The following is a 14,837-nucleotide window of genomic DNA, read 5'->3' on the forward strand; positions in this document are numbered from 1 at the left end:
TCTTCTGAACAATTTCATTACCCTTTTCAGCCTTTATTACTTAGGCTGATGTTAAAATGTAAGTGAATTAAGATGTGCCAAAATAGAGTGATGTTTAATATAGAGTCTGAAAATTGTGGAAGAAGACAAGGGTGACAGAGTGATAAGTTAGTCGACTAGGACAAGTATATAATAGGAGGACAAGGGAAAAAAAAGATCACACCATCTTCCATTTTTCAGAAGAAAAACAATCCTTACGTTTCCGGGATGGTTTTATTAAAGTCCCATGCTGTATAAACATACAGGTGATGAGAAAAACATTAACTTGAAACATGCACTATCTGGCATTCTCTAAAATACTGTTATACAAGTTTTCATTTACTTAGAAAAATATCCACTAAAACAATCACAGTTTTCCTTAAAGATTAAGGGGAAAAAAATGTATTGGCCAGAACAAAGTCCAAGAGAATAAACAAGATTCTGAATTGTATGTCAAAAAAACTGTACAAGGTTGTACATAAAACTATAGCTTACAAAAGCCTTGGGTATAGTAAGAATACTGAATCAAGATTTCCAAAGTTCTATTTACTAGTATCTATTAATAAAATCCTTATGAAATAATTGACTTAGAAAAAGTGAAATGCTCATGATTTCAGTGTATAGAAAATACTAAATACCACTTTCTGAAACAAAGTGTACTCAAAACAGCACAACATGTAGTCTAAAATCAAGATTTCTGTCATTCATTTAAACTTTGCATATATTGCCAAATGGCTTACGCATCAAATTTCTCTTGCATTGATAACTTTTTCAAAACTAGATTTCAAATCATTTTATTTTTAATCTTTTGAATTATAGCCAATTTTAAAATCAGTTTTTGGGGTAAATCATGTCATGGGTTTTTTGGTTTGTTGTGCCTTAAATATTTAAATTACTGCACTAGAATTTAGTGGTTTGGTGCCTTTCCCATATCTTTTAGAAATTAACATTCCATAGGTATTAAAACAGATGACAACTAAGAACATTTTCAGTGAATTTTCATGTTTCTGTAACTGACTAGTTTTGGGGAAATGAATTGTACAATCAAGAAGTTAGTGTGGAAGACATTAGGTTACTTAATTGAATCATCAAACCACTTAGCCGTTTTAAGACTTATACATCGTATTAGAAACAGTTTGTATTCCTATTATTTTCCCTGTTTTTGTCGGAAACGAGGCTATGCAACTATTGACTTTCTATATTTTAGTTGGGACAGTACTTAAGTAATGCTTAGAAAATCCTATTCCAAGTTCGTAGAATGATTGCAATATTATTCTCTACTTACTGGATATAATAAAGTTTCAGATTGATAAGATGTATATACCAGGGGTGCCAAAAAAATGCATACGCGACTTGTATTCATCTTTTGTTATAGGCATATATTGAGTATTACAACTTTAACATAGTTTTTTCCTTTCTTAAAATGTGTGTACATTTTTTTTGGCACCGTGTGTGTGTGTGTGTGTGTGTGTAATATCTCAGAGAGGAGTCAGTTTGTTTTAGAATGAGAATGAAATGATTCACTCACTCCAAACATCTAAATACCTGTGGCCATGAGGCTGCAAATGGGTTTGCCTTATGAAGATATACAAAGATTAACTCGTTTCAAACTCTACTAACTGATATTATTCTTGAAGAAAGTGATTAAGTTCAGAATTTGTAACTTATGCCATATTTTAATCTAATCGAGATGTATACTTACTTGCTCCTGTTCATGTAAAGGTCATTAGACTTCTTTAAGAAAATAGTACTTTCCAGTAGTAATATTGATTTTTAGGGTAAAGTGAGCTCCTGTGCACATGGCTAAAGGATGAAGTCCTTTTGCTCTCCACGTCAGCCTCAGATAAATAACCTCAATGAGCAGGTTATTTTTTTACTCACTTCCTAAAATCACCCTCAGTCAAAGAAAGCCAGAAGGGAAGCACTAAGACTAAAGTAACACTTTTGTTGACTAGCAGATGTCACTTAAATAGGCCTTTTGGTCTCATGAGTTGGCATGGTTATTAAAACAAATGAAACGGGAAGCTGTACTCTTGATAACAAACAGACTTGGTATGCTGTTAGAGTTATTCTGTGGGGTCTGCAGCCAGAAGTTACACTGTAACTACCATATGCAGGCCAGATAGTCATACTTGCTTCAGGAATTAAGTCACGCTATAAGGTGTAACATTGTACTTAAAGACTTTTCCATTTAAAAAGAAGTTCCACTTCTCTAACTCATTGCATTTTCCAATACCACTTCCTAAATGTCATGAAGTGGTACTGAAAAGCAAGATACTGGAAAATAATCACATTGCGCCACATTTGGTCTTAATATAAGACATCAGAACACGTCTCTAACAACAACGAGTCCTTCAGAATCAAGGCCTGCCTCAGAGTTGAAAAATCTGATGAAATGTGAACAGAAAGGTTACCTGTTTCTGGAGACCTACTGATTTGCCTTTCTGAGTGTTATTGCCAGAGGTTATTGCAATACTGCTACATTTTTATAATAGTGTGTGACCTGTGTTTTTTGCTCGAGTCTGCAAAGTTTAAATGTTAGTGACAGAACATAGACTAGCTTCTGAACGTGCTTTTTTTTGTTTTGTTTTTGAAAGAACAAAAACTGCTGTCAGTGAATGCTTTAAGAAAGATTAAGAAAGAAGTAACTCCAAGATCCTGAAAATGGTTTCCCGTATTGCCAAAAGAATTTCAGTGCTTTTTAGCAAAACACTTGCATATAATACCTTAAATCTCATCACATGTATGCACCAGGAAAAGATTTCCAAACTTTGTGGAGATCCCCGTGGGAAATACTGGGGAAACAATACAAATAGAATATATATATATATAAAAAAAACCATTAAGTTTGCATATCTGATGTCAAGATGCTGAGGTAATATTGACTGCTTAAAAACAACCCACCAATCTTTGCCTCTGTTATTGCTGCAAAAGACATTAACACTGATTGAGTTACCTTACTATATCAAAAGTGGGAGGGAGGATTTCATGAACATTTACAGAATGTTCAAAGCAAGTAAAAGAATGTAAGTGGAAAAATACAGAACTACAGTTATGGTATTATCCTTTCTATCTGGAGTGAGGGAGGCAGTCCAACCCCAGTGGGGTTTATGATTTTAGCCTTTTCATAGTTGCCCCTTTGTGAATTTTCAGGTTTCCGCCCACTCATTCTATTTCCAAGTGAAGCCTTAAAAATAAAATTCACAAGTTCTTAATAAATAGTTGCAGTTCCTCCTGAAGATGCTGGGTAAAGTGCAGAGAGAAGCACCATCGAAGCCCTCTTGCTGGTTGGTGTATGGCTTTGCCTAAATTCGGATCTGATAGCCCACTTCATTCAGAGTGCTGAGATCAGCCACCTTCTTTTCAGGCAGAGCAGGCCTAAGGGTAAAAGACAGAAAGGGGGTGGGGCAAAAGGGATGGGATGGAGAAAGAACACTTAGTTTTAGGGGCCTCGACTCAGTTTAAGGAACATTGTAATAGGCTTTCAGCCTACAGTGCCAAACAGTTTTACAGATTGCTGACTGAGTTGGTTCAACTTGAAGCCTGAATTGGGTCACGCTATAACTTCGGAAACCCTGTCCCTGTGAACTTGACAAGGTTCTAAAAAGTCACATACATTACAGGAAAACTAAAAATCTGAGCCGAATGCTTCCCAAAACCGTGGCTTCCTAGTGTTTGTGCCATGGGGGAAGCCCAGCAGCTGCAAGCCATCTCAAGCGACCCCGATTCGGGCGGGTCTCGGTTGTCTCTGACAGAGGTTACTATTCCAGAGGTGAATCTCTGACAGAGGTTACTATTCCAGAGGTGAAGGTACAAAATCAGGGTGACCCTTTCAGAATTCATCCGAAAAAGCACGTCAATATGCAAAATCATTCAGTGGCAAAACACCTCTCTTAACACATTTTTAAAAGTACTTTCCCGTTCTTGTGCTAACTGTAATATACAATTACACCTAAACATTGTGTTCTCCCCTCCCCCATGTGCCCTACTTTTAGAAAATCCAGTAATCAAAAATTCACTTTTTCAAAGATTAAGCTTGAAGCACTCATCTGTATTCCTTGCTTTGGAAAAAGATTAAGTGGGAGTCATTTCCTAGACCAATTAAAATATGATTTCCACACGACCTCTCCGGGTATTGTAACTCTGTAAGCATATTCCTTACCCAAATATAAATTACCTCAACATCCATTCTCCCCTTCTTCCTTACTAAAGACACCTCTGATTTCTAGCCGGGCACAGAGCTGCCTAGAATACAAACTGTATTTCCCAGCCTCCCTGAAACCTGGACATGGCCTGGACTAAGGTGTAGCCAACAAGAATGAAGAGGAAGCGGGGTGTGGCCATCAGCTACCAGAACACCTCTTCAAACGACAGCTGGCACGTGCCCTTCATCTCTTTCTTTCTCTTCCTTCCTGCAGAAGTGATGGCTGGGGCTGGCCCCTCGAGTGGCACACTAAAAAGGCAGAGCAGTAAAACGCCCCCCCACCACCTCTGTTGAGCTTCTTTCATGTTATGGTGAATCATGGTTAAGCCACAGCTTCAACTTAACCTTCCCCGTGGCCAAAGCCAACCCTAACTGGTACCATTTCCCTCCATTAACTCACTAATACACGCAAATTCAGACAATGCTACGAACAGTGGGTGGTGAGGAGGCCTAAGGCAGGTTAGTGTGTGGAGTAAGGAGAACATGTTTCTAGCATGTTCTCTATAATTCCACTCAGGACAAGCAACCCTAAATGGAGTCCAGAGACTCACTTCTAAGAGTCAGTCTTCTTCCCTGGAACCTTAGGTCCTATGGAGGCCCTAAGCCACAGTGACTCTTCAGATCTCCCACTGTCTCTGAAAAGTAAGCAGTTCTTGTGCTAACAGGAGAATTCCTTGTGCCATGGTCCTTGCAGCACCTACCGAGTCGCTCACCCTAGTTTCTGAACCTTTCTTGCACGTGCTTTCTTCCTGGCCTGGCACCTTCCTCAACACCAAGTCACACCTCTCCTCCGGAAACGCATGCTGCCCTTCACATATGAAAGTAATGCTAATAAGACACTAGCTTACCACAGTTTTCAGGTGCTGGAAAGGAACTGCACTGACCTATTTTCTCTCCCTCAGTCTTTGGACCAACAGCCCCTGCTGGAAAGTTGGTGGTAGCAGGACAGGCTATGGGAAGGTCAAGGGGACCCAAGCCGACCCACTCAACCCTGTAACGTGGGCTTTCCCCAGACCCCAGCAGCACCAAGCCATGGGCGAGCCACCTGCTCTGAGTTCTCAGGTGGCCACTCACCTGATTTCCTCCCTGTGGAGCCACTCAGCCCTGAGGAACAGAATTTTCACATTTTTCATGGTTTGTGAGTCCCTAAAACTTCACCCTTTCCCTTTACCCCTGTTCTGCTATCGGCAGCCTTGGAAATAGGTGCACTTTCACTTGGGGGTCTGGCCTCCTTTTTCTAAACCTTTCCTTAGCACTTCCTCCAGTTCCCCTATGCCTCCAGGCCCTGAAAAGTTACCGTTCTAAACTGTTAGCCTTCCAATGTGCCAGTCATTGTTCTAGGAGGGTTATATGGATTAATTAATACCATCACCTTATGGGGTTGATACCATTCCTACCCATATAACAGAGGAGAAAACACAGGCACTGGAAGTTACGGAACTTGCTCAAAGCAAACTCATATGGTTAGCAAATGGTGGAGCCAGAGTTTGTCCCAGAATCTAGAGCCCATGCCCTTAACCATGACGCAAACTGCCCCTGTCCTCCTGCACTCCACGCAAGGACCCTCCCAAACACCTGAGGATGACACCGTGGCCACTCCTGCTTCCGCACCTGGCCTATGGAATGCCCTCCCGCATGTCTTCCTGTCACCCCTCCGAAGTGCACCCCGAAGTTGCCACTTCTGTGAAGTATTTCCTGACTTCCTTCCCTCACCGCCTACACGGCTCCTTGCTCTGTATGCTATGGCATTTCTTTTTGTACGTCAGTTCAGGAGTCCTGCACTTTCATAATCCTGTGCCTGCCTCAGAGATTGAACAACTTGAGAACAGGATCAAATGAATTCATCTATGAATCGCTACAGTTGAATATCCTGAACCTCTCAATAAACTTTGGTCGAGTTCTCACTAACGTGTAAAGGGCTGATAAGGCTTCATTATGTCACCCTTATCATGGGATATTTTTATTTTAACAGAGACAAAGTCCTAAACTAAGAATCCAAGTCACCATGACAACATTCTAAGAATTAACAAGTAGGAAGAATATATATATATATATTTTTTTTCCTGGGTAGGAGAGGCTTTAGCTAACCTCTGAAAGCCACTTGGGGAACCTGCCCACTTGGAAAGCTAAGTAATGACAGATAGCTTGAGGGTTTCCAGAGGAAAGGAACTAGGTTGTCTCTTTCCTCTGCATCCCACCCTGCCCACCTCCCCCTAGGAACCCAGAATCTAGAGGAGGAAACAAAAGTCTAATACTGGCAGGAAATGAGTTAAACTGAGGTTCCTGGTGAACTGCCTGGAAGATGAAACCCTTTCCTTTCACAGCCACACCGCTGCCATTGCCTGGCCTGGCGAAGCACAGAAGTGGGTTAGCACAGCATGCCACCTGCCTGCAGGGCCCAGCCAGAAATCCTGTTCAGTCCTTGCCAGCTCCTCTGAGGGCCAGAGCTGGGTGAGCTATTGTGTGGGGAAAGGCCTCTTCCAAGGGCTCCCTGGCTATAATTAGAACATTGCAAAGGGATTTATTTTTCAGAAACACACGCACCAGGGCGATGATTCAGCCGGGTTTGCACTTGCCCAGAACCTTTCATCAGATCTAGGGTTATATTTTAGACAGAACGATATGTTTCTCAAAACCCCTCCCCAGTCCAAATAAGGGTTTTTCTTTTGAAAGGCTCTCAGGCCGCCTTCTGTTTTAGGGGAACAGGGATCCCTAGGGAACTTTCTTTTGATGCATTTTGTGCAAGGAAGGAGGGGGCACACAAATGGATAATCCCTGCCTCATCTGTTGTCACATAAGTGTATCCAGGATGAACTAGGGTGACCGCTTGACGGTCTGATCCGAAGTCTATCCTGAACCCCAACCTCCGGCCTGCATTCCAGGGTCAGCTGTGACACAGGCTGTCGGCAGGGGGGGTAAGTTAGGGAGGACAGGTGGTGGTTCCACAGAGAAGGTATTCTGTGGGACATACTCCTAGTATTCACCCCCGCTCCCCAAACCTTGACAGTTGGGGGAGAGTGGACCACCTCCTACATGTGCCGGGCAACATACCGTCCTTCACACATCCTGAGGCAGCCTCAGTGAAGAGGAAGAGCTCAGCTGGATTGGATGAGGGCGTCAGGGAAGCCACAAGAAGCCTCAGAACCAGAAAGTGACGGCAGCATATTGGGGACCAAAGTGGGGCGCACATCACATCCTGGGGCTGAACATACAAATTGGCATGTGTCTGTGCGACACTGGGTTTAAGAAAAGAAGCAGTAAGTGGAAGGAAAGCCTACAGGGTTCCCCCTAAACCGCTCAGTCCCTTTTCTGTACCTCTGATCAAGGGCTGTGTTGGGGGCATCTCCTCTCCTCACTTCTCAACGCCCCCCACGTCCTCTGCCCGGCTGTTGTTGGGCAGGATTGGTCAGAGGGCCTGAGTGGCAGCCGAAAAGCAGGGCTCCTGAAACTTGCTTGCTACTCACTCATTCACAAGGATTTATTACGCAATAGTTTGTGCCAAGAACCTTCTAGAACCCAAGAACCTTGGGGTGACCAAGACAAAGAGTAGTAGTTCCTGCCCTCAGTGGAGCCAAAATCCATTCCCTTTCTTCTGATGCAAATTTACCTCTTGTCTCCCCTCTGAGTGTAAGATAATTCAGGGACATGGCCCATCTATGTCACTTGGGGCTGCCTGATGGGGGCCACCAGTCAGCCCAGCCATGCTTCTTGCTCCTGTCTCCCCCGAGGTCACACTACCCTTTTGGGTGGGGGCGCACATGTCCATGTGTTCACATGCACTCACCCTCACACACAGACACACTTTGGCTGTATTCTTTGTGAACTCAGGATTCTAGAAAGGGACATACAGTAAATATGCAACTCTACCATTAACCTCTTAATCTGTTAAGGATGTGAAACAGATTAAATCGGGATGGTGCTTGCCCGGCATTTACAAGTCAACCGGAGGCCCCAGGCCCTCCTCTCTTGTCTAGTGTGGCAGGAACCAGGGCAGGCCAGGCCCCGATTCAGGATTTCCGGCCTATTTGGGCAGGCCAGCTGGAGGAGCACTGGGGTAGAGTGGCTCCTTCACACCTGTCCCCCTCCTTCAAGGCCAGTCGTGCTCCTCACTCACATTCCTCACTTCCCAGGACTGCAGGCACCCCGCTGGCAGCTGGCAGGACAGACAGCTGAACTTGCTTTGTAAATAGGCCTCAGCTGAGAGAGATTTGGCTCTAAAGAGACTCTCCAGCCCTTTGCCCATTCCTTCAGGCTTCCCCAGGCGGGAGCCACCAGCCACTGTTTGAGATTCCAGAGCACACCTTCAGGGCTCTGATTTCACCTCTCCTTTCTGTGACGGAACCCCTCTAGGAACCCCAACTCTGACTATCTGCAAGAGTCAGTTCTGGATGCCCCGGGCTCACTCTGCCTGTGGTCTCCCCTGACAAGGCCCATCACTCCATCTCGGTTTCCCCAAGCATCCCCAGGGGCCCTGGCCCACGTGAAATCCCGTGGGGAACTAAACTGGGCATTCTTCTGGGTGGGAAACTACTTTCTCTGGGCTTCTGGAAATAAACTTTACATCATCTTGGAGGTTTTACTTTACTTTTCCCTCCATAGCCTTTCTAGTTTTTTTTTTTCTCTCTCTCTCTCAACCCCTTTTATCTTCTATGCTAAGGAAATTTTCTCCTTTCAACCCTTGGGGATATTTTCTCATTTGGGATCTAAAGACAATGACTTCCGGGGCCCTGTTCAAAGTGACTTCAGTGTGGTGAGCACAGGGGAACAAACTGATTTGTGACGTCATTAAACAGCACCAGACCTGCCCTCACTCAGCCAGATGCCTGGAGGCAGCTTCCTGATCCTTCATGACAACTTGGAGCGGGAAGGCCATTGACCAGCTTGCGGCCCAGCAGTGAAAGGAGACCTTATCTTAAGGTGGGGCTTATTGACCTCCGCAACCCTGAGGGTGTCAGGCAGGGTGAGCAAAGCCCAGGACAGCCACAGCCGTAGAGACTGTGACATTATGATTTATAATAAGAAATATATGAGTTGGTCTTCATCCCATTTCCTACATGTGAAGAGCCCTAGAAGCATCTTTTATGGTAATGAGGTGACTCTGAGTGGACTCCTGGATGGTGGCTGGTCACCAGAAAGACCAAGCCATGATTAGGAGCTTGGAATTTTCAGCCCATCGCCCCTTCTCTTAGGAGGGGGAAGGACTGAAAATGGAGTTAATTATTAGGTTGGTGCAAAAGTAATTGTGGTTTTTGCAATTTTTTTTAACCTTTTAAACCACAATTACTTTTGCACCAACCTAATATCAATCATGCATTTGTGATGAAGCCTCCCCAAAAATCCCATAAGTACGGGGTTCAGAGAGCTTCCAGGCTGGTGGACACATCCATGCTCAGAGGCCAATGCACCCAACCCCACGGGGACAAAACCCCCTCACTTGGGACCCTCCCAGACCCCACCTTATGTATCTTTTAATCTGGCTGTTCATCCTTCCTTTATCATATCCTTCAATAAACTGGTAAACGTGAATGTTTTCCTGAATTCTGTAAGCTGTGCTAGCAAATTAACTGAACCTGAGATGGGGGTCACTGCAACCTCTGCTCTATAGCTGGTCGGTCAGAAGCATGGGTGGTAAACTGGTACTTTCGACTAGAGTCTGAAGTGGGCACAAGGGGAGGCTGTCTTGTAGACCCGGGCCCTTAACCTGTGGGACCTGACGCTGTCTCCTGGCAGATAGTGTCAGAACTGAATTCAATTGTAGGACACCAAGCTGGTGTTGCCAAAAATTGCTTGGTGTGGGGGGAAATACCTCCACATATTTGGTGACCAGCCGTGTCAGAAATGAAGTGTCCTGGATGAATAGTAAAGGAGACGCACAAGAGAGAAACCGTAGGGAAGAACTGGGGGGGGGGGGGGGGGGTTCCCTACACAGGACAAAAACTGGGCTTTCCCATACAGAGAGAGAGAATGAAAAAGTCAAATTAAAGAAAAAGAAAAAGAGGAAAAGAATTATGAACAGCAAAGAGGAGCGGAGGACGGACAGAGGAAAACAGGAGCCGATGAGAAAGAAGACAAAGAGGTTGTCATGTGTCCTCAGGGACTCCTGCCCAATTTAGAAGAATGTTCCACACGGTCACGCCACTGCGTAGGAGCTGCTTTCATGCTAACACAGGTAGTCCAGCCAGAAAACCACTGTCCGCTCATCCCGATGCTCCCAGGTTCAGGTCACAGGCAGCAAGCCCAGAGCCCTGGGCGGTCAGAGAGGCAAAGGACCCCAGAGGGCACTCGTGGTTCTCAGTGGGGGTGCTGCAGCATTGTAGGCAGAACAGTTCTTTACTGGGGAGAGTGGTCCTGAGCTTCATAGGACATGTACCATCCCTGGCCCCCAGGCCCTAGTGGGGAGCACGGTCTTCACTTCCCGTCCCACCGCATTTCTAACCATTCTCCCCCAGAGGGGATCCTGGCCCCTGTTGAGAACCACTGTGACCGCCCCTCAGTGAAGAAAGAGCTACAAGGCGACTGAGGAGGAGGCCTGTGAAGGAGGAGGTTTATTTAAGTTCACAGAAGATCTTTTAAACATGGATCTCAACCTCCATCTCCCTGTCTCTTTAAGAACCACAGGAAACAACTCTACTATTCTGTGTGGAAGGTGCTTTAAACACTCCTTGGGGAGCAGAGTATGAGAAAGGATTGGTGGGTGGAGAGTGGAGGAGTCTCTGTTTCCCTTTTGAAACTTTGTCTCAGCTGCTGCTACTGTGTTTTCCTGAAAATAAGACCTAGCCAGACCCTCAGCTCTAATGCCTCTTTTGGAGCAAAAATTAATATAAGACCCGGTATTATATTATATTTATATTATATTATATTATATTATATTATATTATATTATATTATATTATATCATGCCAGGTCTTTTATTATTTTAAAGTAAGACCGGGTCTTATATTAACTTTTGCTCCAAAAGACTCATTAGAGCTGATGGTCCGGCCAGGTCTTATTTTGGGGGAAACACGGTAGTCGCAGCCATTGCGACTTGCCCTCCCACTCAGCTGACTCTTGTCAACCCAGTGACACTGATCCTCCTTTCCAGAAGGATTATTCAGACAAGTACAAAAATGGAGAGGAATGCAGGCCTGGAAGTAGCTCCAGGTGTAGGGAGGAGGGGGATGGGGGTACAAAGCCACTAAAATTATCCACACAGATGGGCTGGGACCCCACAGCTGATGGGCCTCTTGCCTGTTATGGTCATTTTCCACCCTCTGGGCCACGCCTCAGCTTTATGATGGAACCCAACACATTTAGAAATGACTTGATGGCCTTACGTAATGCGGAAATAATAACAGTGACAGAGTCACCGAACTCTTCCGAGTCCTGACTATTCTATAGTAGGATTCCCAGAGTTTGGTGGAGTTAGTGGGTCATAACCAAATTGGTTACTTTCTCATTTCCTTGCCCAAAGCAAGATTACATGGAGAAAAGCCTGCTTGGTGAAGGCCAGGGGTAGAAGCTGAGAAGCTGCTTTTCTCCAGACACACCCCTGGGAACCAGGGTGTCCGGGTACAGTGGTGTAGCAATGGCAGAAGCAGGGATCTGGAGAGGGAGGGAGGGGCTTGGTGCCTCAGTTCTTCTCGTGGTCCCCACCTCTCTCAGCCCTTCATTTTACTCTCTTCCAACATGGCAGCCTCTGTAATCCCTTACCCAGCCCTGCAGCTCAGAAATCAGGGTGTAGAAGGAATTAGGGAGAGAATCTTCTCTCTTATAACACCTCAATCCATTCTGAAACTTCAGCTAAGATATTTGCCATGTAGATTCCCTTCCCGACCTCCAAGCATGGAGAAAAGAGAAAAGAAGTGACGAAGGCTCCCATCACCAACAATAACCATGGTCTTACTGGATTTGCTCATATAAAATTGTCCACAGGAACCTACAAGCTACCTGGGCTCCCTTGATGGTCAGTCTTCCAAAGCCAACTGGCTCTAACTGTGAAAAAAATATCCCCAAATTCTGACCCACTGAGAGGAGTGCATGAAGAGCCGCTGGAATTAGGGCTTTGCCCAAGACAAAAGGCTGTGGGGACAGGACATGGGTCTGGGGGTTCAGGGGCTGGTGGCAGCCACTCTTCACCATTTTGGAAGAGGTTGTTTTCAGTGAACAATGAACCATCACCTCGGCACTTCTGGGGTCTCCACGCTGAGCATGGAGGGAGGAGGGGGATGGAAGGGAATCCCCACCTTTCTGCAGATTTTCCTTCCCGACCCCTCTGGTGACTTCCCTGTCCCTAGTCTTGCTCCCCATTCCCAGGCCCCCTCCCACACTTCAGGTGGGAAGGAGGGGAGAGAGCGAGCGGGGCCTGACACTGGAAAGTGGATTTGCACTCACAACTGTGGCGGTCTAACAGCTGTCCTCTGCAGACACGGACATGGACGCTTGCCTTGGCTGCATGACAAAGGAGCCAGAGATTAGGATATGGGCATGGCCCAGGGGAGGACCAAGAACTGAATTTCTCTATCTGGCCCCCAGGAGAAAGAGTGCTGGTTCCACACAGAGGGACTTTAGTGGGGCCCAAACATGGGGCCAAGCCAGTGTCACATCCTCTGACTTCACCTCAGTAACCTCATTATCCAGAAGCCCAGGCAGGACTGGGCAGGGCTGAGCTGCTGAACCACTCGATGGCCTCATCTTCCCCTCTCAGCAAACCATGTACTTTCATCTTAACATACTGTTATTTTTTAAGGCCAACCCCCAGTTCTCCCAAACCGACTGAGCAAATGGTGGATCTCCAAGTGTGGTCCCTGGACCTACCTCATCAGCATCACTTGGGAACTTGTTAGAACAGCACGTTCTCAGACCCCATCCAGGTCTGCTGAGTCCGAAACACTAAGCGATGCCCCCCACCAATCTGGTTCGACAAGCCCTCTGGGTGAGTCTACGCATGCCCAAGAGTGACAGGACCCTTCTCTGTATCTTCAGCGGGGCCCTTGTGCTGTATGCAGCCCTTTCTTCATCCTGTACTGATAACCCACCCACACTTCCTCACTCCCACTGGGTGACCAGGCCTCCTTCACTGGCAGGATAAAAGCCATTTAATGTCTAGTCCGTCCACTTCTACCTCATCTACCTTAAACCCTCCCTCATTCCCCCTTCTTTGGCCCTGCCCTCTCAACCACTGTCTTCTGCAGACATACCCATGCCCTGCACATTCTAATCCAGCCCTTCTCTCTAATTATTCCTTGCCAACCTCCTATTCTGGTTCTTCCTCTGGCCTCCTTAGGGCCTTGACATCACTTCTTTTTCTCTTCTCACTCTCCTCACAAACTTATCCAGCTATCGTTTCAGCTGTCACTTCTAAGTAGATGGTTCTAATATTATCTCTATTCCCCAACTTCCACAAACTCCAGACCTGCGCTTTTCAGCAGCTTCTAAGACACTCCCCCTGGATGCCTAAGAAGCACCTCAAATTCCACGGTCCAGACTCAAAGCCCCCCTCTTCTTCCACTCTTCTCAAAGCACCACCGCCACCGCCACCGCCACCGCCACCGCCACCACCATCGTGTAGCTTATCATCCTGACTTTTGTCTGCACAACCAGTTTCTAAGATCTTATCAGCTTTACCATCTCCGGACAATCATGGTAACTTTTCCTGGTTAACAAGCCTTGGGCTGCAAAGTTCCTGAGGATCCAAGTAAAATGCTTCCAACAGGAATCCTCTTAAAAAACAACAGTGTTCATCCATTCTGTGCCTAAATCAAGCAGGTAGAATGCTTAGGGTTCCGAGTGCTCTGGGATCGCAGCCAGAGGAAAGAGGACTTTGGGGACTGCTCAACATTTGCTGAAGATTGGGAGCCCCAAAGAGAAGGACTCAACCCTCCTCTGGCAGAAAGGAGAACAAATCAGCTTAAAGGGCCCCCCTCCCCTGCATCATGAGTAATCAGATTCCTATTTCTGGGTCACTCACTCTATGGGAAGGGTTTACATGTTCACAGTCTTCTGAGACCACTGCTACTTTGTTCAGTGAAAGCAATGAAAGAATGGCTGTTTGAATCAGGAAGGAGAGACAGGGTAAGAGTCAGGGTCAAGGGTCAAGCATGGCGGTCAGCATCAGGAGCAGGATTAGGGTCAGAGGCCACGTCTGAAATGTTTGAAGCCATCCTGCTCCCTGAAAGGACAAACCTAGGCTGAAACCACCCTGATCTCCAGCTTCTCCTGCTATAGGACCACCCAACCCCCCCACTTTGTCATTTCTCCCCTTTCAAATCCTGGACTCCGGTCATTTTAGCCAAGGCCGTCCTGGCTGTCGATGCTGAGCCCTGGGGTTGCAGTAGGAAGTAGGTTGGAGACACACCAGGAACCTTCCTTGGCACGGACAGCACTTCGTCTTGTCCTGTTCTTCAGACAGATCCAACACTCCTCTTCCTCACCACCTTCCCAGAGTCAGGGGAGCTGGGCTCTAGCCCCACTTCCATCACTGACCAGCTACAAACTCAGTACTAAGAACCACTTTGTTTTGTATTCTGGTTTCTTCACTGGAAAATGAAAATTGTAAAACTCTGCCTGCTTCCTCTACAGGATTGATAGGATAATAATGAACAAATCCCTCTCATTACCTCTTCTAACTTGCTCC

The 14,837-nt window shown here is 46.0% G+C and overlaps 1 protein-coding gene across 3 annotated transcripts in view; it reads right to left on the bottom strand.

Annotated features, from left to right (window-relative positions):
- Window positions 1-876: 876 nt before the first annotated feature.
- VASH2 (vasohibin 2) overlaps window positions 877-14,837 on the bottom strand; it is a 38,554-nt gene continuing 24,593 nt past the window's right edge. For all 3 annotated transcript variants that reach the window (XM_074322175.1, XM_019738038.2, XM_074322176.1), the window contains one exon: window positions 877-3,396. In XM_074322175.1, coding sequence (XP_074178276.1) covers window positions 3,324-3,396 — 73 coding nt within the window. In that variant the 3' untranslated portion in view covers window positions 877-3,323. The remainder of the gene's footprint in view (window positions 3,397-14,837) is intronic.

The sequence above is a fragment of the Rhinolophus sinicus genome, linkage group LG17 (assembly GCF_036562045.2).
Source record: "Rhinolophus sinicus isolate RSC01 linkage group LG17, ASM3656204v1, whole genome shotgun sequence".
NCBI lineage: Eukaryota > Metazoa > Chordata > Mammalia > Chiroptera > Rhinolophidae > Rhinolophus > Rhinolophus sinicus.